This window comes from Alosa pseudoharengus, unplaced genomic scaffold (assembly GCF_046254945.1).
Source record: "Alosa pseudoharengus isolate Yale_2024_CS ecotype anadromous, Long Island Sound unplaced genomic scaffold, YU_APseudo_1.1 YU_APseudo_1.1_scf_23, whole genome shotgun sequence".
NCBI classification, from domain to species: Eukaryota; Metazoa; Chordata; class Actinopteri; order Clupeiformes; family Clupeidae; genus Alosa; species Alosa pseudoharengus.
In genome coordinates, this window is record NW_027468685.1 from 8,702,206 (window position 1) to 8,725,128 (window position 22,923).

The 22,923-nt window shown below is 41.6% G+C and overlaps 2 protein-coding genes across 2 annotated transcripts; both read right to left on the reverse strand.

Moving 5' to 3' along the window:
- Window positions 1–1,265: 1,265 nt before the first annotated feature.
- On the reverse strand, window positions 1,266–18,914 carry LOC143140413 (putative ATP-dependent RNA helicase ddx6). The gene is made up of 14 exons (XM_076301288.1): window positions 18,755–18,914; window positions 16,082–17,221; window positions 15,431–15,494; window positions 14,836–14,940; window positions 11,595–11,724; window positions 6,728–6,874; window positions 6,486–6,580; window positions 5,724–5,846; window positions 5,455–5,583; window positions 5,198–5,314; window positions 4,887–4,950; window positions 4,662–4,763; window positions 4,103–4,337; window positions 1,266–3,831 (listed from the first exon to the last, which is right to left on the reverse strand). The coding sequence occupies exons 2-13, from the start codon at window positions 16,270–16,272 to the stop codon at window positions 4,123–4,125; spliced, it is 1,482 nt and encodes a 493-aa protein (XP_076157403.1). The 5' UTR covers window positions 16,273–17,221; window positions 18,755–18,914; the 3' UTR covers window positions 1,266–3,831; window positions 4,103–4,122.
- Window positions 18,915–20,102: 1,188 nt separating this feature from the next.
- Window positions 20,103–22,764, reverse strand: LOC143140414 (trypsin-2-like). The gene is made up of 6 exons (XM_076301289.1): window positions 22,725–22,764; window positions 22,044–22,200; window positions 21,454–21,710; window positions 20,786–20,922; window positions 20,506–20,607; window positions 20,103–20,297 (listed from the first exon to the last, which is right to left on the reverse strand). Exons 1-6 carry the CDS (start codon window positions 22,762–22,764, stop codon window positions 20,250–20,252), a joined length of 741 nt encoding a protein of 246 aa, XP_076157404.1. The 3' UTR covers window positions 20,103–20,249.
- Between the last annotated feature and the right edge of the window lie 159 nt (window positions 22,765–22,923).

Genomic DNA, 22,923 nt, shown 5'->3' on the forward strand with positions numbered 1-22,923 from the left:
GCCTTGATCCAATTGAGGTCTTGGGAACGGTTTGATCTGGGCTTAATGTAGTTCTGGTTGTTTACTGGATAACTGGGGGTTGAAACTAATCATGTTTGAAATTGTTTTGATTCTACTCAGGGTGTGTAAACACCAAAGTCACACAACGCCTGCGCTCACACACTCACTCCCACACGGGTGGACACACACACACACACACAAACACAACTGTTTGCCACAGCCAAACATACCAGCTCAGGCAAGAGTCTCACGCACTCAGTTGATCACTACAGACACACACACACGCAGTTTGTCACTCACAACATAGCCCATCTTTGTAGGAAAAGATTCAGCATTCTTTCACAGATTCTTGGTTTTTGATTCCCACCCACACACAGACACACACACACACACAGACACACAGACACACACACACACACACACACACAGCAGTCTTCACTCGCACTTATGCATCCCATTTCATACTCATACACACGTCCATGTTATACATTCATACTTTTTGGTTTTCATAAAAAAAATCAGCTTTTCAAAACCCCAACATGGACGCGTCCCTACATCCAGGCTTAACAGCTCACTCCATGCTTTCAACCTGTAAACGCCAAACACTCTGTAAACAAAGATAATCATTTACAGGCCCTAAACCACCAGATGACGACCCCCCCCCCTTTCAGACATAGATTTTTAAATCTAAACCCTGGTTTAGGTAGGTGAGGGCACAGGGCAATGGGCATTTTGGTTAAGGAAAGAACAAGGACACAGGTTGCCACCCTTTCCTTAAAGTTTTTTAGAATTCTTGCCTGAACTGTTCCGAATGTTTACGGAAATACTTCACAAGTACCGATGAAGAGCTGTTGACTTTGGGCAGCCTAGGAGAGGCCCATTTATACTCTGGAGAGACTCTCAGTGCCAAGATCAGACAACTGGTGACACAAACCAGGCCGAAGGGCTGCTTTCAAAAGATCCCTCACACTACCCAATCACAAAACCAGATGAGTCTCACTATTCCCATCACCAAATCACCCCAATCCCAACCCATCCCTCCCCGATCTATGATCAATCCCCAATCCCACACGCACTCATACTTGGCTCAAACAACTCCTCCCCCCCCCCCCCCAAACACACATACTTGGCTCAAGCAACTCCCCCCCCCAAACACACATACTTGGCTCAAGCAACCCCCCCCCCCCCCCCACACACACACACACTCCGACTCCCATGAATAACCCTCCCCCCCCCCAAATCCCATTTAGTTCACCCCTTCATCCACTTTTGGCAAAATACTTCATTACCCAGCCCAATCAAGAAAATGACATTCCACTTAATGTCATGTCCCCCTCCCTGAAAAAAAGTAAATAATAATAAAAAAAAAACCTCCCTCCCCCCACCCCTCCCGCTACGTTTATCTGCAGCAGGGAAAAAGACCAAACTTAAAAAGTACAACGTCACAGCTGCCAGTTAGAAGATGCTACAGTTTATGCTTCAGAGAAGAGCGCAAAAACCAGCCTCCAGTGAGTGTGTCGGGCGAAGAGCAAGACATACACCACAGAGAGAACGGGCCAGGACACACACTACAGAGGGAACAGGTCAGGAAAATGAAGTGCAAAGCTGGACACACAGAGAGGGGGGAAAGAAAAGGGACAAATGTTCCAGAAAACGAAGACAAAAACACACACAAAGAAAAAATCTTTTTAAGACCCCGGCCACATTACCTGCTTAATAAAAAGAAATAAGAAAAAAAAAAAAAAAAAGGACAAACTGCAACAACATAATTGATAACATTTTAGCATGTGACCATGTTTGTTGAGATATGAGCTGTTCAACAGTGCCACAGGGTCTAGAGTGGGGGTTTGTAAGCTTGGGGACACAGAGGACCTTCTTATAGCTTTCTGTGAATCATGAAAACACCAGAATACTCGCAAAACTATTGTAATACATTCACCCATTTGCCAGTTAGAACAAAAAGGAGGAGAAAAGGAGCTGCATGATAAAATAAATTGATTTTTTTTTTTTAAAGTAAGGGGAGATTTTTGATTTTTTTTTCAGCAAACAAAAATCAAGCCATTTTTGTGCACAAAACTGAGGCAGGCGGCTCTTATTTCAAACAGCAACAGCAACTGCCTTAGCACGAGCCTCCTCTGACCAATCGCCTCTAATCACCGCAGGAGCCTGACCAGAAGCATGATGCTAATTAGCTGACTGACAGCATAAAACCTTACCCTCATTGACTGGTTGACAGCTGTGTGTGGGGTGGAACTCCACTCGTGAAGCTAAACTTCATGCAATGACTAACAGGCCCTGCAAAAGTTCTACTCTAGCATGCAAAGCACTCCGCTGCATAAAAATATATAAAAGCCTGCAAGGTCACAAGATCCAAGCCCACGCATCAGGCCAGAAGGTCACACGTGCCTGGTACAAGTCAACCGAACTGCGGTCGATAAAAAAATGTCATGTACGTTTCTTTGCCATTTCCATGATGAAACTGATCTCACAAAAGCAGGAAGAAAGAACTCAAAATGCAGGAAATCATGCTAGCAGGCTTGAGTTATTATTATTATTATTGCCATGTTTCTAAAGGAGGACATTGAAGAGCATGGATGGGCTGATTTGTGTGTGTGAATGTGTTGCCGTTATGCATCGTAGATTAATGAAGCATGGAGCTGAGTCGACAGCCAAATGCATAGTTAACTGTGAGAACAGACATAGACAGGTCCTTCAGAGCTCAAAATGGCAATATGAAAAGGCCAAAGCCTCACCCAGTCACGCATTACCCTGCGCCAATTCAGAACAAAAAAAGGAAGTACTCATCACCTTGCATTAGTTATAATTACAGACGATTCTTGCAAATAGGTGCTTAAAGATAATCTACTGAGTCACATTTATAGTGGATCCTTATAGAACTCCTGTAATAGAAAAAAAAAGAATGAGGTCTCACTTTAAAAGAAAAAAAGCACCATAAGCTTTTGTGCTTTCTACCTATTTTCAGCCCAAACAAAATTGTTTCGATGCCCTTGGATCTTGGTGTGACTTAAAACTTGAAGCCAATTGGCTGCCAGTACGCAGAGTGTCACATCATAAGGGGATTCCTCTCAACAGAACACAGCAGGTTTAACTGTTCTGCCTTGGTTAGACTTCTAAACTCTGGGCATCACAAAAATGCTAGCTAGGATAGTCAGCTTTTCTTTCAGTCAACATCTCAATGTCTACAGTTGGCCTGTCAGAAATTAAGGCACTTAAGTGACAGGGCATGTGTGTGTATACAATGTGTGCTTCTTTAAAAGGACACACACCAAAACAAACAAAAATAAATGTGTTCGTGCGCACCAGTGTGCACACTCATGCATGTTGTGTGTATGAAGTTGGAACCACGTCTCCATTTCCTAAAACCGCCTCAGAAATCAGTATTTTTTTTCTTCTTCTCTTTTCCAAACCAAATGCTATATAAGAAAGAGCAACAGCCAGCTCTGGTCACGTCAATGACGTTCTAACGCTTGTGATCTACCTCATCCTGCAGGCCCTCAGTCCTGTTTATTTATTGCAAGTCACTCAAGGACTCTGGAATGTTTAAGGTTCCTTCTTAGAAAAAGGAAGGAAAAAATAAAAGGGCCAGAGTTGCATGACTCAGTTTTGTGCACAAGAATGAAACGTTTCACGTAATCTGGCACGGCAATGGAAAAATTGAGGGTACGAAAGAATGAAGGGAACAAGCCAAGGGGGGGGGGGGAAAGAAAGAAATAAAGAAAAGGGGAAAAAAAGGAGTCCATAGAGGAGTGTGAAGCCTTTGTGCAAAAGCAAACGTCTGTGCAAAAGCCAGTGAGCCCAAAGCCTGTGGTCCTGCAGGGACAGAAAAGAACAGGAGAATTGTTAGTCCAGGCTCACTTTCCACTTCATATCACTGCTACACACAGACACATGAAACCAGCATAATTACATAACTAACTTATGGACAGCCAGATTATGGATTCAAGGAACAAAATGTTATAATGTATAGTTCTGTATGTAATACCATTACACATTAAAATCCACAATCCTGCCCAGAAGTGACATGACGATCACACACTCAGATGGGAGACTTAAACGCCGTCGCCAAGACAACCACTCTCACCTGCCAATCATTGCTTTGCTTTAGGGCTGGCTGGGCGTGGCCACAGGACGTCTCGACTCCTCCTCCTCCTCGCCGCCTGGTGAGACCGAGTGGTACTCTGCCACGTACAGACTCTTGTCAATGGTGCCGGGGATGGGCTTGATGTCGGTCACCAACTGCTCCTCGATGCCCTTCAGGTTGAAGCGGTCCTCAGACGTGATCAGGTTGATGGCCAGACCCAGGTGCCCAAAGCGGCCTGGAGAGACGGAGGTGGTGACAGAGAAGTAATGAGAAAAAAATGCAAAGTTAAGGTTTTTGAACATTCTAACATAAGATTCCGTTGCGCAACAATTCAAGGTTCTAAAAGTCTATGTTGAATTCAATGAACCCAGATATTCTTTAGAACATTCATTTTCCAACATTCCCGTCACACCGATGTGACAGTACACCTTAAAGGCTCAATGAGAACTAGGCTACTGAGAGCCATGACATGCCATGACAAAATGGGGCTGCTTATTGGGACTTAAATATAAGGGTATGGTATGTGTCCTTCCTGTAAGCTATGATGCGTTTTACCCACCTGATCGACCAATGCGGTGCAGGTATGTTTCTGCATTCTTCGGGAAGTCGAAGTTGATGACCACGTTCACTGCCTGAATGTCAATTCCTCTGGTGAACAGGTCTAGCACACACACAGAGACAGCAACACTTGTTACCATTTTGAAGATACCAGGCCATTGCCTCACAGACATGACATAAGCCTTGCAATAATGGGTCTTCAGAATAAATGACAGATTTGGCTCACCAGTGCACACCAGGTTCCTACAGAGCCCATTCCTAAAGTCATGGAACACACGGTTTCTGTACTCCTGTGGAGAGAGTGAAGATTAGCATTTAGCGAACATGTAACATGCATTTAGCAGCGCTGTAGCTTGAATGCTATTCCTCATTCTGCAAGTCGCTTTGGATTAAATTAATATATATGTAATGATGGATGCGTAAATGGTTTTATGTTTACAAGACAGGGCTGAGGTGGTTCGGTCTCCACATGACCCAACTTGAGTCTGTTATGGCAATACAGGTGTGTTATAATACACAATACTGTTGATGCCAAACCTGCATCATCTTGGCATGGATGTAGAAGCAGGAGTAGCCTAGCTGGGTGATCTTTTTGGCAAGCAGCTCGACCCTCTGGGTAGAGTTGCAGAAGATGATGGACTGATTGATCTGCAGCTGTGAAAGGAAAACAAGACACACGGCAAAGGTTATTATGTTTGAAGAAAACAGGAGATGCAAGTTACTATGGAGGGTGGGAGGGAGTCAACATGGGGAGTAGAAAATAAGATTTAATCGGTTGGCCCACCATGACCTACCCTGGAGAAGAGAGTGTTGAGACAGTGGACTTTCTGCCTCTCCGTGACGTAGGCATAAAATTGGGTGATACCCTTTAGAGTAAGCTCTTCCATCAGGTTGATTTCATAAGGTTTTTGCAGGTGCTTGCTCTGTTGAATGAGACACGGATACAATTTAGAAGAGCCACCATGACAACGAACTTGGAAAAATACTTCTAAATATTCAACCACAACAAATTCTCTCTCCCCCCCCCTCTCACACACACACACACACACACACGGTCTCTCACCATGAACTTCTGTACACTGATAGGGAAGGTTGCGGAATAAAGCAGAATCTGGCGTTTCTTGTCCAGGAAGCTGATGATATCCTCTATGAGCACCACAAAGTCCTGAGAGAGCAGTTTATCTGCCTAGAAGAGAGAGAAAACAAAAAATACATCTCACACCAACTTAACATGGAGTTAAAGGAAAACTTCACCCAATTTTCACATATACTGCTCAAAAAAAATTAAGGAAACACTTCATACAATCATACACTGGATCGGTACTCTGACACCGTTTGGTTCTGAGCACAAGTAAAACTTTTGAGGCGAGTGTTTTATTTTGCAAGAACTGTCAGACATTCTGTGAATGTAGTTTGAGAATGGGGAAAAGGGTGGAAGGTATGCCAATGTTTTGGCCATATGGCGTTCATCAGAGAATGAAGCCAAGAAACAATGTTTTTCAATCTTTCCAGCAGAAGTTGCATTGCATTGTTTCCAGGCATGTTAATGTGTTGTGGCAAAACCATAGCTGAAGGTTGACACGGTCATGAAACAAACATTAGAGTGGCATGGCTTAATGCAATTTCAGATACAAATATGCACAGAAATGCACTCCCAAAGCTTAGAAGTGCAGGGGACAGAAGCCCGTAACAGTATGATTACAGAAAGCTTGCGGAAACGCATGTTTGTGGCATGACTAAATTTCCTGTTACATGAACTTATTCACTTTTTCAGTAACTTTAGTGAACACATACTAGTTGGTAAGTGCAGAAGACTACCACTCACTTCATCCATGACCATCATCTGAACTCTATCCACTTTGGCCACACCCTTTTTAATCAAGTCCAGAATTCTCCCTGGTGTTGCGATGACGACATGAACTGTACGGAGATAACATAGGGCAGAGCAACATTTAAGCAGCAAGCAACAACAAATAGCTACATTTCACATCTGATGCACAGATCTCTTAACAGCATCACTGATATGAGAGCAACTCAAGAGTAATCATTACAGGTTTGGTATATTACCAATCTCATCCAGGCGCATGATGTCATCGCGCAGGTTGGTTCCGCCGGTGGTTGCCATGACTTTCACTCCGCCCAGGTGCTTGCTGATCTGTATGGAGATCTGGCTGACCTGAAGGGCCAGCTCTCGAGTGGGAACCATCACAACGGCTAAAGGAAGAGAACAAGGACACACACACACACACACACATTAGACCACCTGAGAAATACAACCACAAGATGGTGCGTGACTGGATGACGCAAATTGATCTACTCAATCTATTACTATAAATACAGGAAATTTGTAGAATTTACAGATTGGTTGGTCAAAACATTTACAGTGCAGAGCATACATCAACTGACTAGAGAAATTATGAACATAAATACAAGAGGTGGAGTCTATATTTAAAAAAGAAAAGAAAAAATTATACAAGATCAATTAATAACATTCTGAGATCGATATTTGAATATGCATTCAATATGGATGCAGAAAGCTTTCACCAGAGCCAACGGATTCAGAGTTTCCCCAGGTTTAACCACCCCAAATTTAAGACATTAAGACCTTTTTAAGACCACTTAAATGAAAATTAAGACCTGCATCGCACACATTATGCGGTCGTAAAACACCAGATCAATTTCCCAATAAAGACTATTAAAAGGTCTCTCCTATCGACTGATTATGTTGACTCATTGCCACCGGCGAGACAAGTATTTGCACATAGTCCCAAGTAATTTGACTAGACTGGTCACAATACCAAAATTATTGTTTCGATACCAAGTCAAGAATTGCGATTTCGATACTTCTTCGAGACTTCTTAAAACATGTATACAAGTGCTCCTGAAAATAAATGTTAGTGTAGAGCCGTGCTGCATAATTACTAAAAAACTAGTCGCTAAAAATCTTTAGTAATTTGAATACTTCATATTGATTTTTACACGTAGTGAATAATAGTGGCACATAGTGGATAAGGATATGTGGATGCAATTCATTATGTTTTCTATGTCATTAGATAAAATAGATGTTCAAAAACACTAACAAGTTGAAGAAAATCTTTCTGGGATCATAGAAGAGATAAGTGTCTTGCAATGATCATTAATGATTTTAGTGAGCACAACACGAATGACAGACAAGATTTGAGCTAGCGGGATTAGTTGGCAAGGAGCTCTCTACAGATGTAAAAGTCTGCCAAGGTTGTAGCTTATTTCTAAATGACATTAAACCCAATTGTAGACCTAAATTACCTAAATCCCATAGCCTAGGTAGGTTAGCAACACAAACTTGAGATGTAAGCGAGCAAATCAATTTGATATTAGCCTATTATTATGTGTTACCAAAGAATCACTGAAACTAGCAGCCATGTCTCGCTGTTTATGGCACGACTGCTGCTCATATGTGTGTGACGAGAAAAGACGCACAGCCACAGGCTAGGGGAGGAGGCACTAGAAGCATGCCTTGTGCACACGAAGGTTACTTCAAAAGAACACGGTCATTCTTAAAAGTATCGATACTAATAAAATGTACTATAAAAATGCTAATAAAAATAACTTTTTTCAGGCTATTGCGATACTTGTAGTATTGGTGCACCGTGCAACACTAAATTAGACGTTCTCTGAGGTTATGCAAAACCCCTGTTGTATAGAACAACAGAAGGCACCAGCCAATCAAATTACGGTTATACTTCCAAGTAATTTGCATAGCTACTGTCGGGAACACCCACTGGCATGCGTTGACGGAATTCAACTGTGTGGGAGCTGTAACACTTACCATGCACTTCCCCTTCATCCCTCCTCTACCATCTTCTACCACATGTTGACTAGTACTTATGTCTGCACTCTTAGGCGGGGATCACATTAGCCAGCGGCAGGTTTCCTATTGTTCTCTATGTTCCGGCAATGGAACGGTGGCAACGCTGGCGTAACGCTAGCGTTGAACAACCTGAGCGTTGAACTTGGTTCAACTTTCAAAGTGCAACGCGAGCGTATTCAATTGACAAACCGTTTGTGTTGCTTAGGAACGAGATACAACTTATTATGGTCTGAGCGTTGCGCTACGTTTGCCGCTTGCCGCTGGCTGATGTGATCCCCACGTTATACTAATGTTATTTCTCATTCTGAAAGTTACTTTGGATAAAAACATCCTAAATGATTAGATTTAAATGTAAAAGTTACATTGTGACATAACCAAAAGTGCATGTTTTCCTGAGGCATTAATGATGTTTGCCCTCTTACTTAGGCCTACACTGTGAGGGGCACTGACAGTATATTTTTTTACTACCAACTAGCCCATTTCACAAGATGGGGCCGCTGTGTAAATCAACTTCCTGTGGAAGAGCACTGTCCCATAGACAGCAAAAGAAAAGTCCACAAGAAAGACAGAAACAGGAAGACGTTTTACCCTGCCAATTAAAGGAGAATTCCGGTGTGATTTTGACCTAAAGTGTTTTGAAACATGATACCGAGTGTGAACGTATGTCTCATAGCCCATCTCGGCTTGTCCCCTGCACTCCGAAATCTGGCGCTAGTTAGCCGATGCTACCAACAAGGCGGTCAATGGTTGTGCCTCGGCATCGGCATAGCCATGCAAATAAATCACTGTTTTACACCATTTACGAGGCTCAATGTATCTCCACACTTCATTGGTAGACTTCCAAGGGCCCTGAGATTTAAAACGAGACATTGAGAACTTTGAAAAAGCACTGGTAGTTTACTTACAAGACGATTTATACAGACAGTATCTTCTCGAAGTTTAGCGTTTGCAGCCATCTTGAATTTAGTCACGATAAGTCGAGCGACGAGTAAGACTGAACAGGTATGATAAGGGATCAGATTCCAAAAATAATTCTGTGGAAATGCATGGATTACAGTTTCTTCCAGTAGCAGCAACTGGAATCCATGCATTTCCACGGAATTATTTTTGGAATCTGATCCCTTATCATACCTGTTCAGTCTTACTCGTCGCTCGACTTATCGTGACTAAATTCAAGATGGCTGCAAACGCTAAACTTCGAGAAGATACTGTCTGTATATATCGTCTTGTAAGTAAACTACCAGTGCTTTTTCAAAGTTCTCAATGTCTCTTTTAAATGTCAGGGCCCTTGGAAGTCTGCCAATGAAGTGTGGAGATACATTGAGCCTCGTAAATGGTGTAAAACAGTGATTTATTTGCATGGCTATGCCGATGCCGATGCACAACCATTGACCGCCTTGTTGGTAGCATCGGCTAACTAGCGCCAGATTTCGGAGTGCAGGGGACAAGCCGAGATGGGCTATGAGACATACGTTCACACTCGGTATCATGTTTCAAAACACTTTAGGTCAAAATCACACCGGAATTCTCCTTTAAGGTATCATTAACATCAATGAGGCCGGACACCTGGACACTGAAATTGGTCTACTGCTTGCCTTAACGAAATCCGTCACACATTGATATTCTATGTTGTACTATTTAAATTAAAGATAAGATAAAACCCTTTCATTGAGCTGCACTTTTTACGCACGCAGCCTTTCCTTGCCCCGCCCGCTCTCTCTAGTAACGTTACATCGTTACTCATGCAGGGCTCATTTTATTGACTGACACTGAATGTTTGCAAATTCCCGATGTAAATGGAAAAGTGTTTTCCAAGACTCAAAAGTGCTTGTCCCAAGGAGAAGTACGAACTGTTATTTGAACTAACTACGTTATGAATTGCATCCACACATCAGCAGCCTTTTAACCGTGTTAGTTAATTGCAAGGGTTCCCTCACGAACGTCTTAAAGTGACATGCACTCAATTAGACCTATACACTACTGAACTTTATTGAATGCTACCTCTGACTAAGAATGCATTACTTTGCACTTGTATAGTCTTTTATTTTGGAATTTCAAGAGCAATAAACATATATTGCAATGTTAAGGAATTCATGTTTTTTCATTCAGATATGTAAATCAACATGTATAAATTGCAATTAGTCAATTAATGGCGAGATAATCTAATCGAAATCGAATCGGACTGAAAAAATAAATCGTTAGATTAATCGATGCATCGAAAAAAATAATCGCTAGATTAATCGTTTAAAAAAATAATCGTTTATCCCAGCCCTAATTTTGAAACCTTATGTATCGAAATGTAAGGATGCTATTGCAGGGATCATTCCTGTCTTTGATGATGATTGGCTGAATCGTGTTCGATGCCGTTGTAAAATTCAGCACAAACATACACCTTGACCGCATTTCGTTCTATATTACTGCGCTACCCCAACTTGATACAGAAGTTGGGAGTAGCTGCGTCTCGATGTTGCTTGGCAACCATTTTGATAGAAGAAAAAATATTTCTTGGCGGAAAATCGTTACATTTCTCATTGCTGTGCCTTTATATCATGAAATCTTACCAGATAGATGTAGTAACCGTTATGAAATCTAGTATGAATGTAGTAACCGTGAATTTAGTAACCGTTATGAAATCTTACCAGATATATGTAGTAACCGCTAGAAAAGCAATAAGCCGTCCGTAGGTTACACTGATTTTAGAACAGCTAAAGGGGGAGGGGGGGGGGGTTGTGCCTAACAACGGCACTTAACTGTTCTAAAGTCTGTGTAACCTACGGCTTCTCTGGTGGGATTATTGCTTAAAGAACAAAGGAAGACCAATATTGTGGATAGAGCACAAGAGTTAAAGGAGAAAACTGGCGATTTTTCACATAGGTTTCTGAAGGTCATAGAGAGTCTGGGAGCTTGAACATGAGGGCTCAGGAACATGCTCCCGTGAAGCGCTGTAGCTGCCTGGCTGCTTTAGCTGCTGGATGTAGCTACTCAAGCAAGGTAAAACTCATTGTTTTCATTTTTTATCGTACTTGTGACCGTGGAAAAAAAAAAAAAAAAAAAAAAAAAACGCTGTGTGAAGCAAGCCCTTACCCTGGATGTGGTCTTTCTTCAGGTCTATCCTCTCCAGCAGGGGGATGAGATAGGCCCCACTTTTTCCAGTCCCGTTTTTGGCCCTCGCAAGAATGTCACGGCCAGAGAGGGCGATAGGGATGCTCTCCTCCTGAAAAGGGGACACAGACACAACTGGAGGTCAGTTTAATAAATGCGACTCAAGTTACAAAAATGTGTCATTGAAAACCATTGCTTGATAGTTTGTAGTGCTTGTTTGTAAACATGTCACAGTTTGGACATGGACAATACACAACAATGGTACGGAGTATAAGTCTTGAGGAGTGCAACAGGTTTGGGAGTTGAGATGTTATGGCCAATGAGTGGTGAGCTGACTGCAGGACTTAAAGCATGGAACATACACAAGGCAACTTTTTGAGCAATGTTGCTGGGCAATAGCCCTCTGAAGTTCACCTACAAAAAAGCTACCATCTTTGACATCCAGTATCTGGTGATTTTTCCTATGGGAAAATAACATGGGGATTTTGAATTATCGTACCTGTTAAACTCTCGTGGGGATGAAAAAGTCTGAAACGCAGACATTTTCCTGAACACACTTTTGTCCTCTGCCTTAGAGTGGATACTGTGATCTCCGGTAAGCGAAGGTGGCACACTTAGATTTTTGCTACCCCAGAGCTAACTTGCAATTAGGGTTAGGGTTGGGTATCGTTTGGGTTTTATCCGATACCGGTGCTAAATCGATACTTTTAAAACGGTGCCGGTGCCGAAACAGTGCCTGAACCGGTACTTTGTTTTTAAAATGTTTTAAATTAAAATGGTCTAAAGCATGAATTGCTTTTTTTATTGATGAGACAAATTTGAACATGAAATTGAACTGTTATATTCAATTTACTATCAATATCTCATTGCTCCTATGAATAATACATTTAAATGTTAAAACAGCTTGCCATGCATGCACACACAATGGTAAGCTCTGCTTTCAAGTTTACCCAGTGTAGGCGGTTTGCCATAAGGTATGTTAAAACCGCTTGCCATAAAACTGCCAGGTCATGGGTAACGGTATTTGCAAGCAAGCTAATCTAACAGGGACTCTACTTTCCAGTTAATTCAGTGTGTTCCCAAATGCTTCAAGAAATTGTATGTCTTAACCCATAACACGCAGTGGTTTTGAACATGTTAGGCTACATTTTGGTGTTGAAGTGTTAAGATTCCCAGCGCTAGCCAAGTAGGCATTTTAACAGCAACTATGGCTATGCGCTAACACCAGTCAGCTGAGTTTAATTGGCGATAACGTACGGAGATGGTTTCGTAGCCTCTTTGACAGCTCAATGACATCAGGTATGTAACCTACATATATGTTTTTGCCAGCTAACTTTTAACATGATCTTCATATTCATTGTGATGCTATATGGACCTCATGCAAATGAAAGATTAATATAATGCCATTATGTTGTTTTAACACACCGTGAAATAAAGTTTTCACCTTACAACTTTGCTGATAACATTTCAAATAAATGTCAGTTAGCGCATTAGCAAGGATATTGTGTAACGTATAGGCTAGGCTAGCCTACTGTTGATGTTGTTTCATAGCCTTTTGCTTCTGTGTAGTTAGGCCCACTGCTAGATTTTGACAGGAGCTCGCGATATCGCTTTAAAGTAAGCTACTTGGGCTCACGCAATCTGTCAAACACTGTCCACTCATGTGGTGCACCCCTCTGGTTTATACATCCATATGTTAGCTAACTGTATCTGGATGTGTTGCTATCAGAGCAAGACGTTAGAGATGGCGCATGACATGCAGTGATGCCTCGTATATAAAAAAAAAAAACGCTATTTAAGCACCGAAATGAGGCACCGAAATCCACGTTGTTATTCGATGCAGTTACTACCGTTTGTGTTGGCACCGGTGCCATATTAGAACCGTGTTTCGGTGCCCAACCCTACTTGCAATGCAACTTGCCATAGGTAGTTAGCTTCAATTAACAACCGGATCTCCTTATATGGGCAAAGATGGCCGTTTTGGTTCTTTTTTTGTAGGCGAACTTCAGAGGTCTATGTTCCTAAGTATTGTGGCTCTGGCCATGTTCCCATTGATATTGACCACCATTTTTGACAACTATAATCATTAGTAGGCACATTTTCATGATCATCCAATCAGAACACATGGAACTGGTTATGTGGTTGCCCAGCAACATTACTCAAAACGCTGCCCCGTGTATCACTGCCTTTCTACATCCATTTATCTATTCTCAAATCTTTAATCCTGGGAACTTGAAGTTCCCCAATGATGGAAAGACTTACCAAGTATTGCCAGAGCAGAGATGTCCCTCTATTTTTAGAAAGCTCTTGAAGACAACTCTTCTCAGAGTACCTCCACTTCTTACACTTCTAACAACTCAACACACCTAACATGCACTTCTCTTCTTCCCTCTTTCCTCTACCACCACCTCCTTCAATTACACTTTTCCCTGTGCTTAGACTTCTGGCAGTATTTATTGTAGTAGTATTAAAGGGACACCAGGCAAGCTTGATGCTTTTTCTCTACGAAACTCCCCCTCGCTCGGTCTGAAGCTCTTTTCCTTTTTCTTTGCATCTTCCATCAAGGGTTTTCGCTGCTTCTTCGCTGGCTCTGCCATTATAGACACGTTTGCAACAATCCCTAGCGTTTCGTTAGCCTGCCTCTGTGCTGTATTCAGCATGTAAACTGATCCTGCTTCGGTCGGCGGGTACAATACACTGAACTTGCAAGCGGGATATTCTTCCTATAGGCAGTAGAGGCGGACGAGAGAGTCTTAATTCACCCTGTAATGAGTCATTTAACCATATACTGACTTACGAAGATGAGTAATTAAAACGAAAACGTGTTGGTGCCTGGTGTCCCTTTAATTGTTATCCAAGGTCTCCTCTGCAATGTAGCTTGAACGTTTTTCCTTGTTGTTGTAAGTCGCTTTGCATAAAAGTGTCTGCTTAATGAATAAATGTCACTGTAAATCTAATTTTCATATATTCATATTGTTGTTATTGATATTGTTCCCATTATTACTATTATTATTGTGCTTAGCGTAGACTTTTCAACTTCATTTGAAACTATTGTTTATTTTCATTATTGATATAGTATTGACATTATTATTATTATCTACTGTTAATTTTAACTACTGTAATGTTCATATTCTTCATGTCATTTTGGAAAAAAGTGTCTCTGCTAAACACAATAACCATAACAACCATAAAGTGTAGAGGTTTCAGCCCTGTGAATGGTTACCTGAATGGGGGAGGGCTTCTCCCAGCCCATTTCAAATATCCCCATCAGAAGCTCCCGCTTCAGGCAGTAGTCTTCAAACTCATTCCCCTTGGTCGAAGTCACATCCTGGGAGAACAGGAGGGATTTTATATAAAAAAATTAAATAAATAAAAAAATAAAAAAAAAGGGTTGGTATTTCAGCCCATAAACGTCCAAGTGATAACTAGCAATAACAATAATACTGCTCCAGGGTCTGTTGCCCAAAAGCATAGTTGTTAACTTCGATAGCAACTACCTTGGTAGTGTCACTGCCAAAAGTAAGTCCGTAGATTTGAGCTGCGCTTGCACAAACACTTAAGCAATATAGGCTTCATATTGTCACACATCATGTTTTTAATTTAGGAAAATTAAAAAATAAGAGCATATTCGTTAGCTCTTACTAAAATGTGACCAAAATACAACCGAATGACACCGTATTTCTGTATAGTTTACGCACGACTCAAATATCGTCGACTCACATTTGGCAGTGACGCTACCAGGTAAGATGCATCGTAGTTAGCAACTTACTTTTTGGGATACGCACCCCTGTTAAGGTCTGCAAAACAAATATACTTACAGATGTTCTGACCCTAGTGTCTTTGGGGGGGAGCAGTAAGCTCTTCTTCCAGTCATCACCAAACCTAATTTGAAACATTACATTACATTACATTTAGCAGACACTTCTTGACCAAAGTGACTTACATATGTCAGCTATATTACAAGGGATCACATTGTCCCCGGAGCAACTTGGGGTTAAGTGCCTTGCTCAAGGGCACAACGGTGGAAGCCGGGAATTGAACCGACAACTTTCAGGCTACTGCACGCTAGCCCAGCTCCTTAACCACTACACTACCACCGCCCCATGACAAACAAAACAAGGCAGACATGCCAAACATCAGCACTGTGCACAGATTTTAGTTTTCTTTTTAGATAGAGCTGGCTTGATCACTTGTTGTCAGATCAAAACCATTAATATGAGGTTACAGGCAGGTTACACCAGGTGCATAACTAAAGCATTCGGTTAATGGAGTATAGAAATTGTTTTAAATGATTGGTCTAATCTTTTTCAAATGTATGCATCGCCATCACGTCTGGTGTAGCCAGTTCCACTGACAGTAGTGGAAGCTAAATTGTTGCAACATACGCTTCACAAACGCAAAGCTTTAGCTGCCTAATGATAAACAGTAAACTAAGCAGTGGGGGTAACAAGTGTGCGGGAGGGACCCACCTAATGCCGCCTTCCTGGGTGCCACCCCCTGGTTTCTGGGCACCTCCTCCCGCTGGCATCTTTCCAGGCGGCGTGCTCACAGCATGGGGTCCTGACTGGGAGACAGGTTTGGTCTGTCCTCGTAGCTGCCCGTTCTGCTTGTTCAGACCCATCACCACTGGGCCCATGCTTTCTGTTCTTGCTGTTGCCATTTCTTTTGTAATCCTTTTTCTTTTTTTTTCAGTTCACTCCTTTGTCTTAAAGTTTTTTTTTGTTCTCTCTGTAAGGTTCCAATGCCCTTTGTGGAGTATTAATACCAAAAAAGCTAATAAAGCATTTATAATGCACTCTATTTCTTAAATCCGAACTTACTTAGAAGTGTCTTTAGTATTTACATATAGACAAGTGGACGTACAGTGTAGACTCTTTCAATAAGAGCAACTGACGTCATGAAAAATAAGTTTCACTCCAGCTCTTCCAAAAGAAGAGAAATGAGCATTTATATGCATAAATATAGAAGACCTGACCACAATATAGAAAATTATATGTAGACAAGTTTCACAAAAGTACAAATCCTGCAATAGAACAGCTAAGGCAATACTGAAGAGAGAGTCTGAAAAATATCCACGTTCTTGTCTCAAACAGTTCAATCTCTCTTTTTCCTCAGTCTGTTTTCCAAAAAAATAAAGTTAGTTCATCAAAACAGCTGTTGCTCTCTCTTGGTTATAGAGTCTTTTCCTGCTTTTCAAAACTTTTCAAAAACTGCAAAGGATTTTCTTTGTTAATTCCTCTTTTGTATTGACAATGAATTGGTGAATTTGTGAATCGTCTCCTTTCAAGCAGACATGCTGCAAGTGGATTTCCTGATACCAAAAATTCCTGATGCTTCAAAAACAGAGACAATCCTGGGATACAGTAGTCCAAAACTCCAAGAGTTCCCTTTGCGTTAATACGGCCCAAACTTAAACTTTGTAGTCTTTCTTGTAATAGTAGTTCTCCACAGACTTCACCTGTGTGCGTGTGTGTGCGCTTGTATGTCAGTTAGCATGTGTGTATATATATATATATGTGTGTGTGTTTGTGTGTGTGTGTGTGTGTACAAGGTGAGGAGCGAGTCGCGTTTCCTCCACTAAACAGGCCAGCAACTCAGATCTCAGTCACCTGACAAGGAAGGATGGGAGTGGAGAAAAGAATTAGCACCACATGGAAGACAGTTTTACTCTAAATAACACATCAGTTCATCAACTCCACTAAACATGGCCAAGGACAGTCTCACTGTTAATGACCTTGCATGCTTGCTGGCAGCTCATATATCCTGTTAGGATGCCTGCCAATGTAATGTTATTCTGAAAGTGTTATACTGGCATTATATCTGCAACTAAAACCATGGACAGAATACAGCATATAAAAATGGTAAGCGAACATCTCAGGCGTCTGATTATGTCGTGTATTAGAGCCATGTTTGAGAGCCCATCTAATATTTATAATGCAAAAACCACGTCTCGAGACGGCGCCAAGCACTTCATGTTAAATCTGTTAAAAAGTTCTGCAGCAGGGGGCAAACTTTGACTGCCATGGCATCTGCGCTGGGTGAAAAAGCCATCTCCTCTGTGATTGGCGTTGCTCACATTGTAATAATTGGCCTGCTTAATTGCAGGTGAGGCAATTTAGTAATTTGTGTAATTGCCATGGACAAGGTTAGGTCAAAACCTTTGGATAGCTAATGTTATTAATGAATTGGCTCCGATTATCCACATTGGGCTGCTAACAGAGCTAGCGGCTAGTGAACGTTAACTAACCCCCATTGGACACATTTAATGCGAGGTTAATTTAGAAATAAAAGATACATTGGTTACATACAGTAAGGACTGCATTACGTTAGTAATTCATATGAGCGGTATTATACAGACCATTAGCTCTTGACCTGATAAGTAGCTGCAAGTGCTGTCGAAATCGACGCAATAGAATGGCGAAGCTAACGTATGCTAACTGTACATCAATTACCTCAGTGCCGACTAACGTTAGATGGCTCCTCATTTTAATCCAAATTTAAAAGTGCATGCTGATTCAATACAAGTTCGCCTCGTTTGACGTCACCAGTCGCATTAATAAGCCACACTTCGATACGACAATACAATTTCATCGTAATACCAGAGAATGTCTAGACGGGCTCTGGTAATACCGTTCCTGCAGCTAACTTAATATTGGTTAGCTAGCTAAAAGTAGCTAAACGTAACGTTGTTTTATCTGGCTAGTCTAGCTGATCAGTGTGGTAGCCTCAGCTAAATCCGTCGCTTTCGTTACAGCACTAAAAAGTATCTGTGTAACATTACGTTCAACATTGCATTGCCTATGTAATGTTGACGTTAGTGACCTCAGGTACAACACTAGTAAATTACTAGCAATACTGGGAACAAAGGGTAGAAGCTACGGATTGAAGTCTTTGCAGCATAATAAGGGTCAAAATGAAGCTATGTGTTGTTGTTCGTGATGACAGGAAATTCAGACAGCAAATCTCTTTTGAAGAGTGTAATCCACGATAACGTTAGACTGCCGAGGCTAGCATTAGCTTAATTTACCAATTTGTCTTGGCTAACGTTAATAGCTAGCTGCAGTTAGCAATAATATCTCTTTAGGGAAGCCATTCAGATTCAATAACAAGACAGAAATTTGACGTGAGTCGACATATGTTACCTTTTATCTCTGCTGTAACTCTTATCTTGATGTTATTATCGATGCTGATCGAATTTTCGTGTGTATAGTTCAACGAAATCTCAAACTCACGTTTACCAACTGGTCTCTATTGTGTTTGTTCTTGCTAAATCAACATGGTCGCCGTCGTCTTCTTCTTCCTACGCTTCTTCGTGGTCTTTCGTCGCTACTTATTGCAGCAACATCAGCTTATTACTGGTCTTACTGCCATCTATCGAGATGGTGGAGCGTCACAGTGAATACATGAAAAACTACTGGAAATACTGTTAGTAGTAGACCAGGGGTCGGCAAATAGTGGCCCGCGGGCCAATTTTGGCCCGCCATCTATTCTATCTGGCCCGCGAGATGACGTTAATTTGCTGTTTAAATAATAAAAAATAAAAAAATGAAATTTTTTTTAACCCCATGTTTTTAAAAAGAAAAAAAGGCCTACAGCAATCCCATCAATTTCAAAACATTTATTGAGGTATAGATGATAGTCCTACTAAAGTGACAAAACAACAGGTGGAACATCCTTGCAGTTATCCATGACGCACAGGTCGGAACGGTATTGGCACGCGAGTGCGCGTAATCTTGTGCAAAAAAAAAAAAAAAAAGTGTCCTGTCTCCCTCTTCCAGTGGGCAAGGTCAAAAATAGCCTATGTTTCGTTAAATTAATAGGCTTGGCATTAATAAATGCAGGCAGGCTCAACACATACCTCTGCTTCCATTCTTCTTTGTAGGTCCTGCATTCTGAATCAATTTTTCTTTTCAAGGCTTTTGACAACGACATTTTGCATCGATAACTAGCATATAGCAATGTTCAGCTAATCATTTACACGTCATCCAAAAGAATAATATTTGTACACATTAGTTACGGCAAGTTGCTAGGCAAGTCGCCTGTTTCATGAGAGACGACAGGAGATGCAGCAGGCGGCATAAAAACAGCGCACATAAGCAAATAAACGTTTTTAATGGAATTAAATTAAATGCATTTTAAAAGTTAGATGATGTTTATTTTAATATAATATAATAATTCATAATTTAAATAGTAGGCCTATAACCCCCCCCCCCCCCCCCCCCCCCCCCATTACAAAAGCTATGGCCCGCGATGCCATTGTCTGAAAAAAAATTGGCCCGGGTCCAAACGTAATTGCCGACCCCTGTAGTAGACCATCTTTTAAGCCATTTTGTGTTTATTCAGTTACCAGTTCAGTCTGTTTACTGTCTATGGTTCAGTTGCTTCCAAACTGAAGTGAATGTCGACTATGTAGGAAATGGAATACAGTGTGACAGTAGGTCTACACATGAGTGACCAAAATGTCAGTAGGTTTGAATGCAAATTATGTTTATCTGTTTATTTTTGTACCACAACACTGGAACTGGTAAAGTATGGAACAATAATCTGCACACAAAACAAGGTCTTTGTGGTTCTTTCGAAAACAGGTGCAGAAAGCATCAGAGTACTGTAGCCATTTCCTTCAACCGGTCCAATGCTTTAATGGGAAGCCATAGTAGATTTAATCCAGTCTGTGAATTGGCAGACCTATGAGAGAAACATCAAACCATTAACTGACACATGTATGCATTGTTTGCAAAAGCAAGATATAGTGTTTAATTATGAAATAACCTGACACACAATGAGATGATTGGTCTTAAGAGCTCTGAAACACTGGGTGACTATGTACCATGGTGCATTTTATAAAACAAAAGTGGTTTGCAAAACAGAGCATGAAATAATGTGGTTGAGATACCTTAGCATAGACTCCAGGACGATCTGCTTCAGCACAGCCCCAACCCCAGGACACTACTCCTTGAAGCTCATTGTTGCAGATCAAGGGACCACCAGAATCACCCTGTGTGTGTGTGTGCGTAAGAGAGAGAGAGAGTGAGTTAGAGAGAGAGGGAGAGAACACAGAAGTTTGTTTCAGAAGTCAAAGAGTGTGTTCAGCTGGCTAATGTATGTGGTTTAGGTAACTCTACGTACTATTGATGCATTTGCATGTGGTTTATAAACATATACTGTATGCACACCTGGCAGGAGTCCTTCCCTCCCTCCAGAAAACCAGCGCAGAACATGGACGAGGTGATCCTGTCAGGGTACGACCTCTCACAGTCCTCCAGGGACAGAATGGGCAAATCCAGGCAGTTCAGACACCACCTGCAGCCAACTAGCCCAGGAGCACAGGGTGGTGTTGTAAAAAGGAGAGAAGAGTTAATTTTCTTCCTGAAGAGCACTTAGGATTGAGATGTCACCCTTTGGTATGAGTAATAACGTTTTTTTATAGAGCCAGAAGTCATCGACGTATAGAAGATATAGAAGTTTACATTTTAGCAGCACTGCGGTGTACCTGTTTACAATATCAACAACAGCTGTATGTTGCTACATACATGCACATTAAACTGTCAACTTGAAGTTGAAATGGTGTCAACTGGATTGAATTCTGCCTTAGAACACATCATATAGAACTGGTTGTGTCTGCCTACACTGGTTCTGTCTGCCTATAATGCTTTTCTCTCCATCTTACATTTTGACTAGTACTTTTAACTTCTGCACTCTCATCCTCTAGTAACAGTATTGATTGATTGATGTAGTATTAATTCAAGGTATCCTCTATATTGTAGCTTGAATGTTATTCCTCATTTTTGTAAGTGGATCTCTTTGGATAAAAATAAATATAATTTAATTAACTCCTACTTACAGGGGCTATTGGTAGACCCCCAGCCAGAGACATGGCACTGGGTGCCAGCGGGAGCACAGGATGTGGGAAGTGCCATGGTCTGCACAAACTCGTTCAGAACGGCAGGCTCCTTCAGCTTGACCAGCATGATGTCGTTGTTGATGTTGTAGCGGTCATAGTCAGGATGCCTGATGACCAGCTCGGCGGAGATTTCCTGCTCAGACCCCTCGTTGTAGCGGATCTCATGGTCACCCAGCACCAGAATGATCTCACTAGCACTGGAGGACGGAGGTAAGGCAAGTTAAGTTTATTCGCTGTTTATAACCACAGTGAATTAAGAGATTAAAATGTAAAGTGCATTAGTAACAGAAGATTAAGAACAAAAAGGGTTGAAATGTGTAACCAAAAAATGTCAAAAAGGGGGAAAGAGAGAAAGAGAGCACAGAAATAGAAGATAGGCCCCGACAATGATTGGTTACATTCTGCACACCACAAGTCCTTCATGGATTTCTTCGCTTGTGCAAAAATTCTACACAGACGAAATCAAACTCAGCTGCATATACTTTCACTCCCACTAATTGATCTGAGAACAGTGACAGTGTAGAACTCACTCTTTGTAGCAGTGGGCCGCGGAGACCACCCAACGATCAGAGATCAGCGTGCCTCCGCAGAAATGCCAGCTGTTCTTGAGAGACACCTGCCAAGGCCTGGTGTGAGGCTTGCACTCATACCCTCCCACGATCTTATCATCATCCAGCCCAAAAGCCACTGAGTAGTATGACAGAGAGAGAGAGAGAGAGTGTACAAGGAAGAACAGATGGAAAAGAGAGATGAAGAGTAGGAGAGAAGAATAGCCAAACAGTAGGAGCAGGTAAACTGTTTTTGAAGAGCCTGATGGTTTATGAAGTGCAGAGCCATTGACAAAAACACACAAATACATCATATCAAGGGTCAAGATTGAGACTGCTAGACTTCTGTGAAAGTTATGCTCTGAGGTGTGCAAACAAGGTCCACAACAGACTTTGCAATTTGAAAATGAATAAAGAGGAAAACAATAAAAAGTATCATGTCATCTGCATAATATTTCCATTGTTTCCCAAATGTAGTATTAACAGTTGCCTGGTCAAATACCCCTCAGCCACATACAGAGATGACTCATTGTTGACCCATTCCTGGGTTTATGTTAAATCTCTCCACTATTCAAAATAGGAATGACCTGATGAAGTAGTGATAGGGAGTAGCTCCTACACTGTACAGTCCCCACTCCGTAGAGGTAAACCTCACATACTCACCAGAGGCCCCTAGGATGAGCACGAGAATGTACAGGTGCATAGTTGTAGTGATCTGCAGATGACTCAGTGGAGTGGTGTGGTGGTCTCACCCCTTGCATTTAAGATGCCTCCATAATTTCCTCTCTCTACCACGCCCCTATGACATTGACCAAGTCAGCAGTCCCACCTCTGAGTACTAACAGTGGAGGTGGTGCCAAAA

Excerpts from the sequence above, each read along its gene's own strand:
- LOC143140413 (XM_076301288.1), bottom strand. The coding sequence starts at position 16,272 with ATGGCAACAGCAAGAACAGAAAGCATGGGCCCAGTGGTGATGGGTCTG. Across the intron at positions 5,847-6,485 it reads AGATGATGGTCATGGATGAA|GCAGATAAACTGCTCTCTCA; the intron begins GTGAGTGGTAGT and ends TCTCTCTTCTAG. Across the intron at positions 5,315-5,454 it reads TCAACACTCTCTTCTCCAGG|CTGCAGATCAATCAGTCCAT; the intron begins GTAGGTCATGGT and ends TTCCTTTCACAG.
- LOC143140414 (XM_076301289.1), bottom strand. The coding sequence starts at position 22,764 with ATGCACCTGTACATTCTCGTGCTCATCCTAGGGGCCTCTG. Across the intron at positions 21,711-22,043 it reads GCGGCCCACTGCTACAAAGA|TGCTAGTGAGATCATTCTGG; the intron begins GTGAGTTCTACA and ends TCCGTCCTCCAG. Across the intron at positions 20,923-21,453 it reads GGGGTCTACCAATAGCCCCT|TTGGCTGCAGGTGGTGTCTG; the intron begins GTAAGTAGGAGT and ends CTCCTGGGCTAG.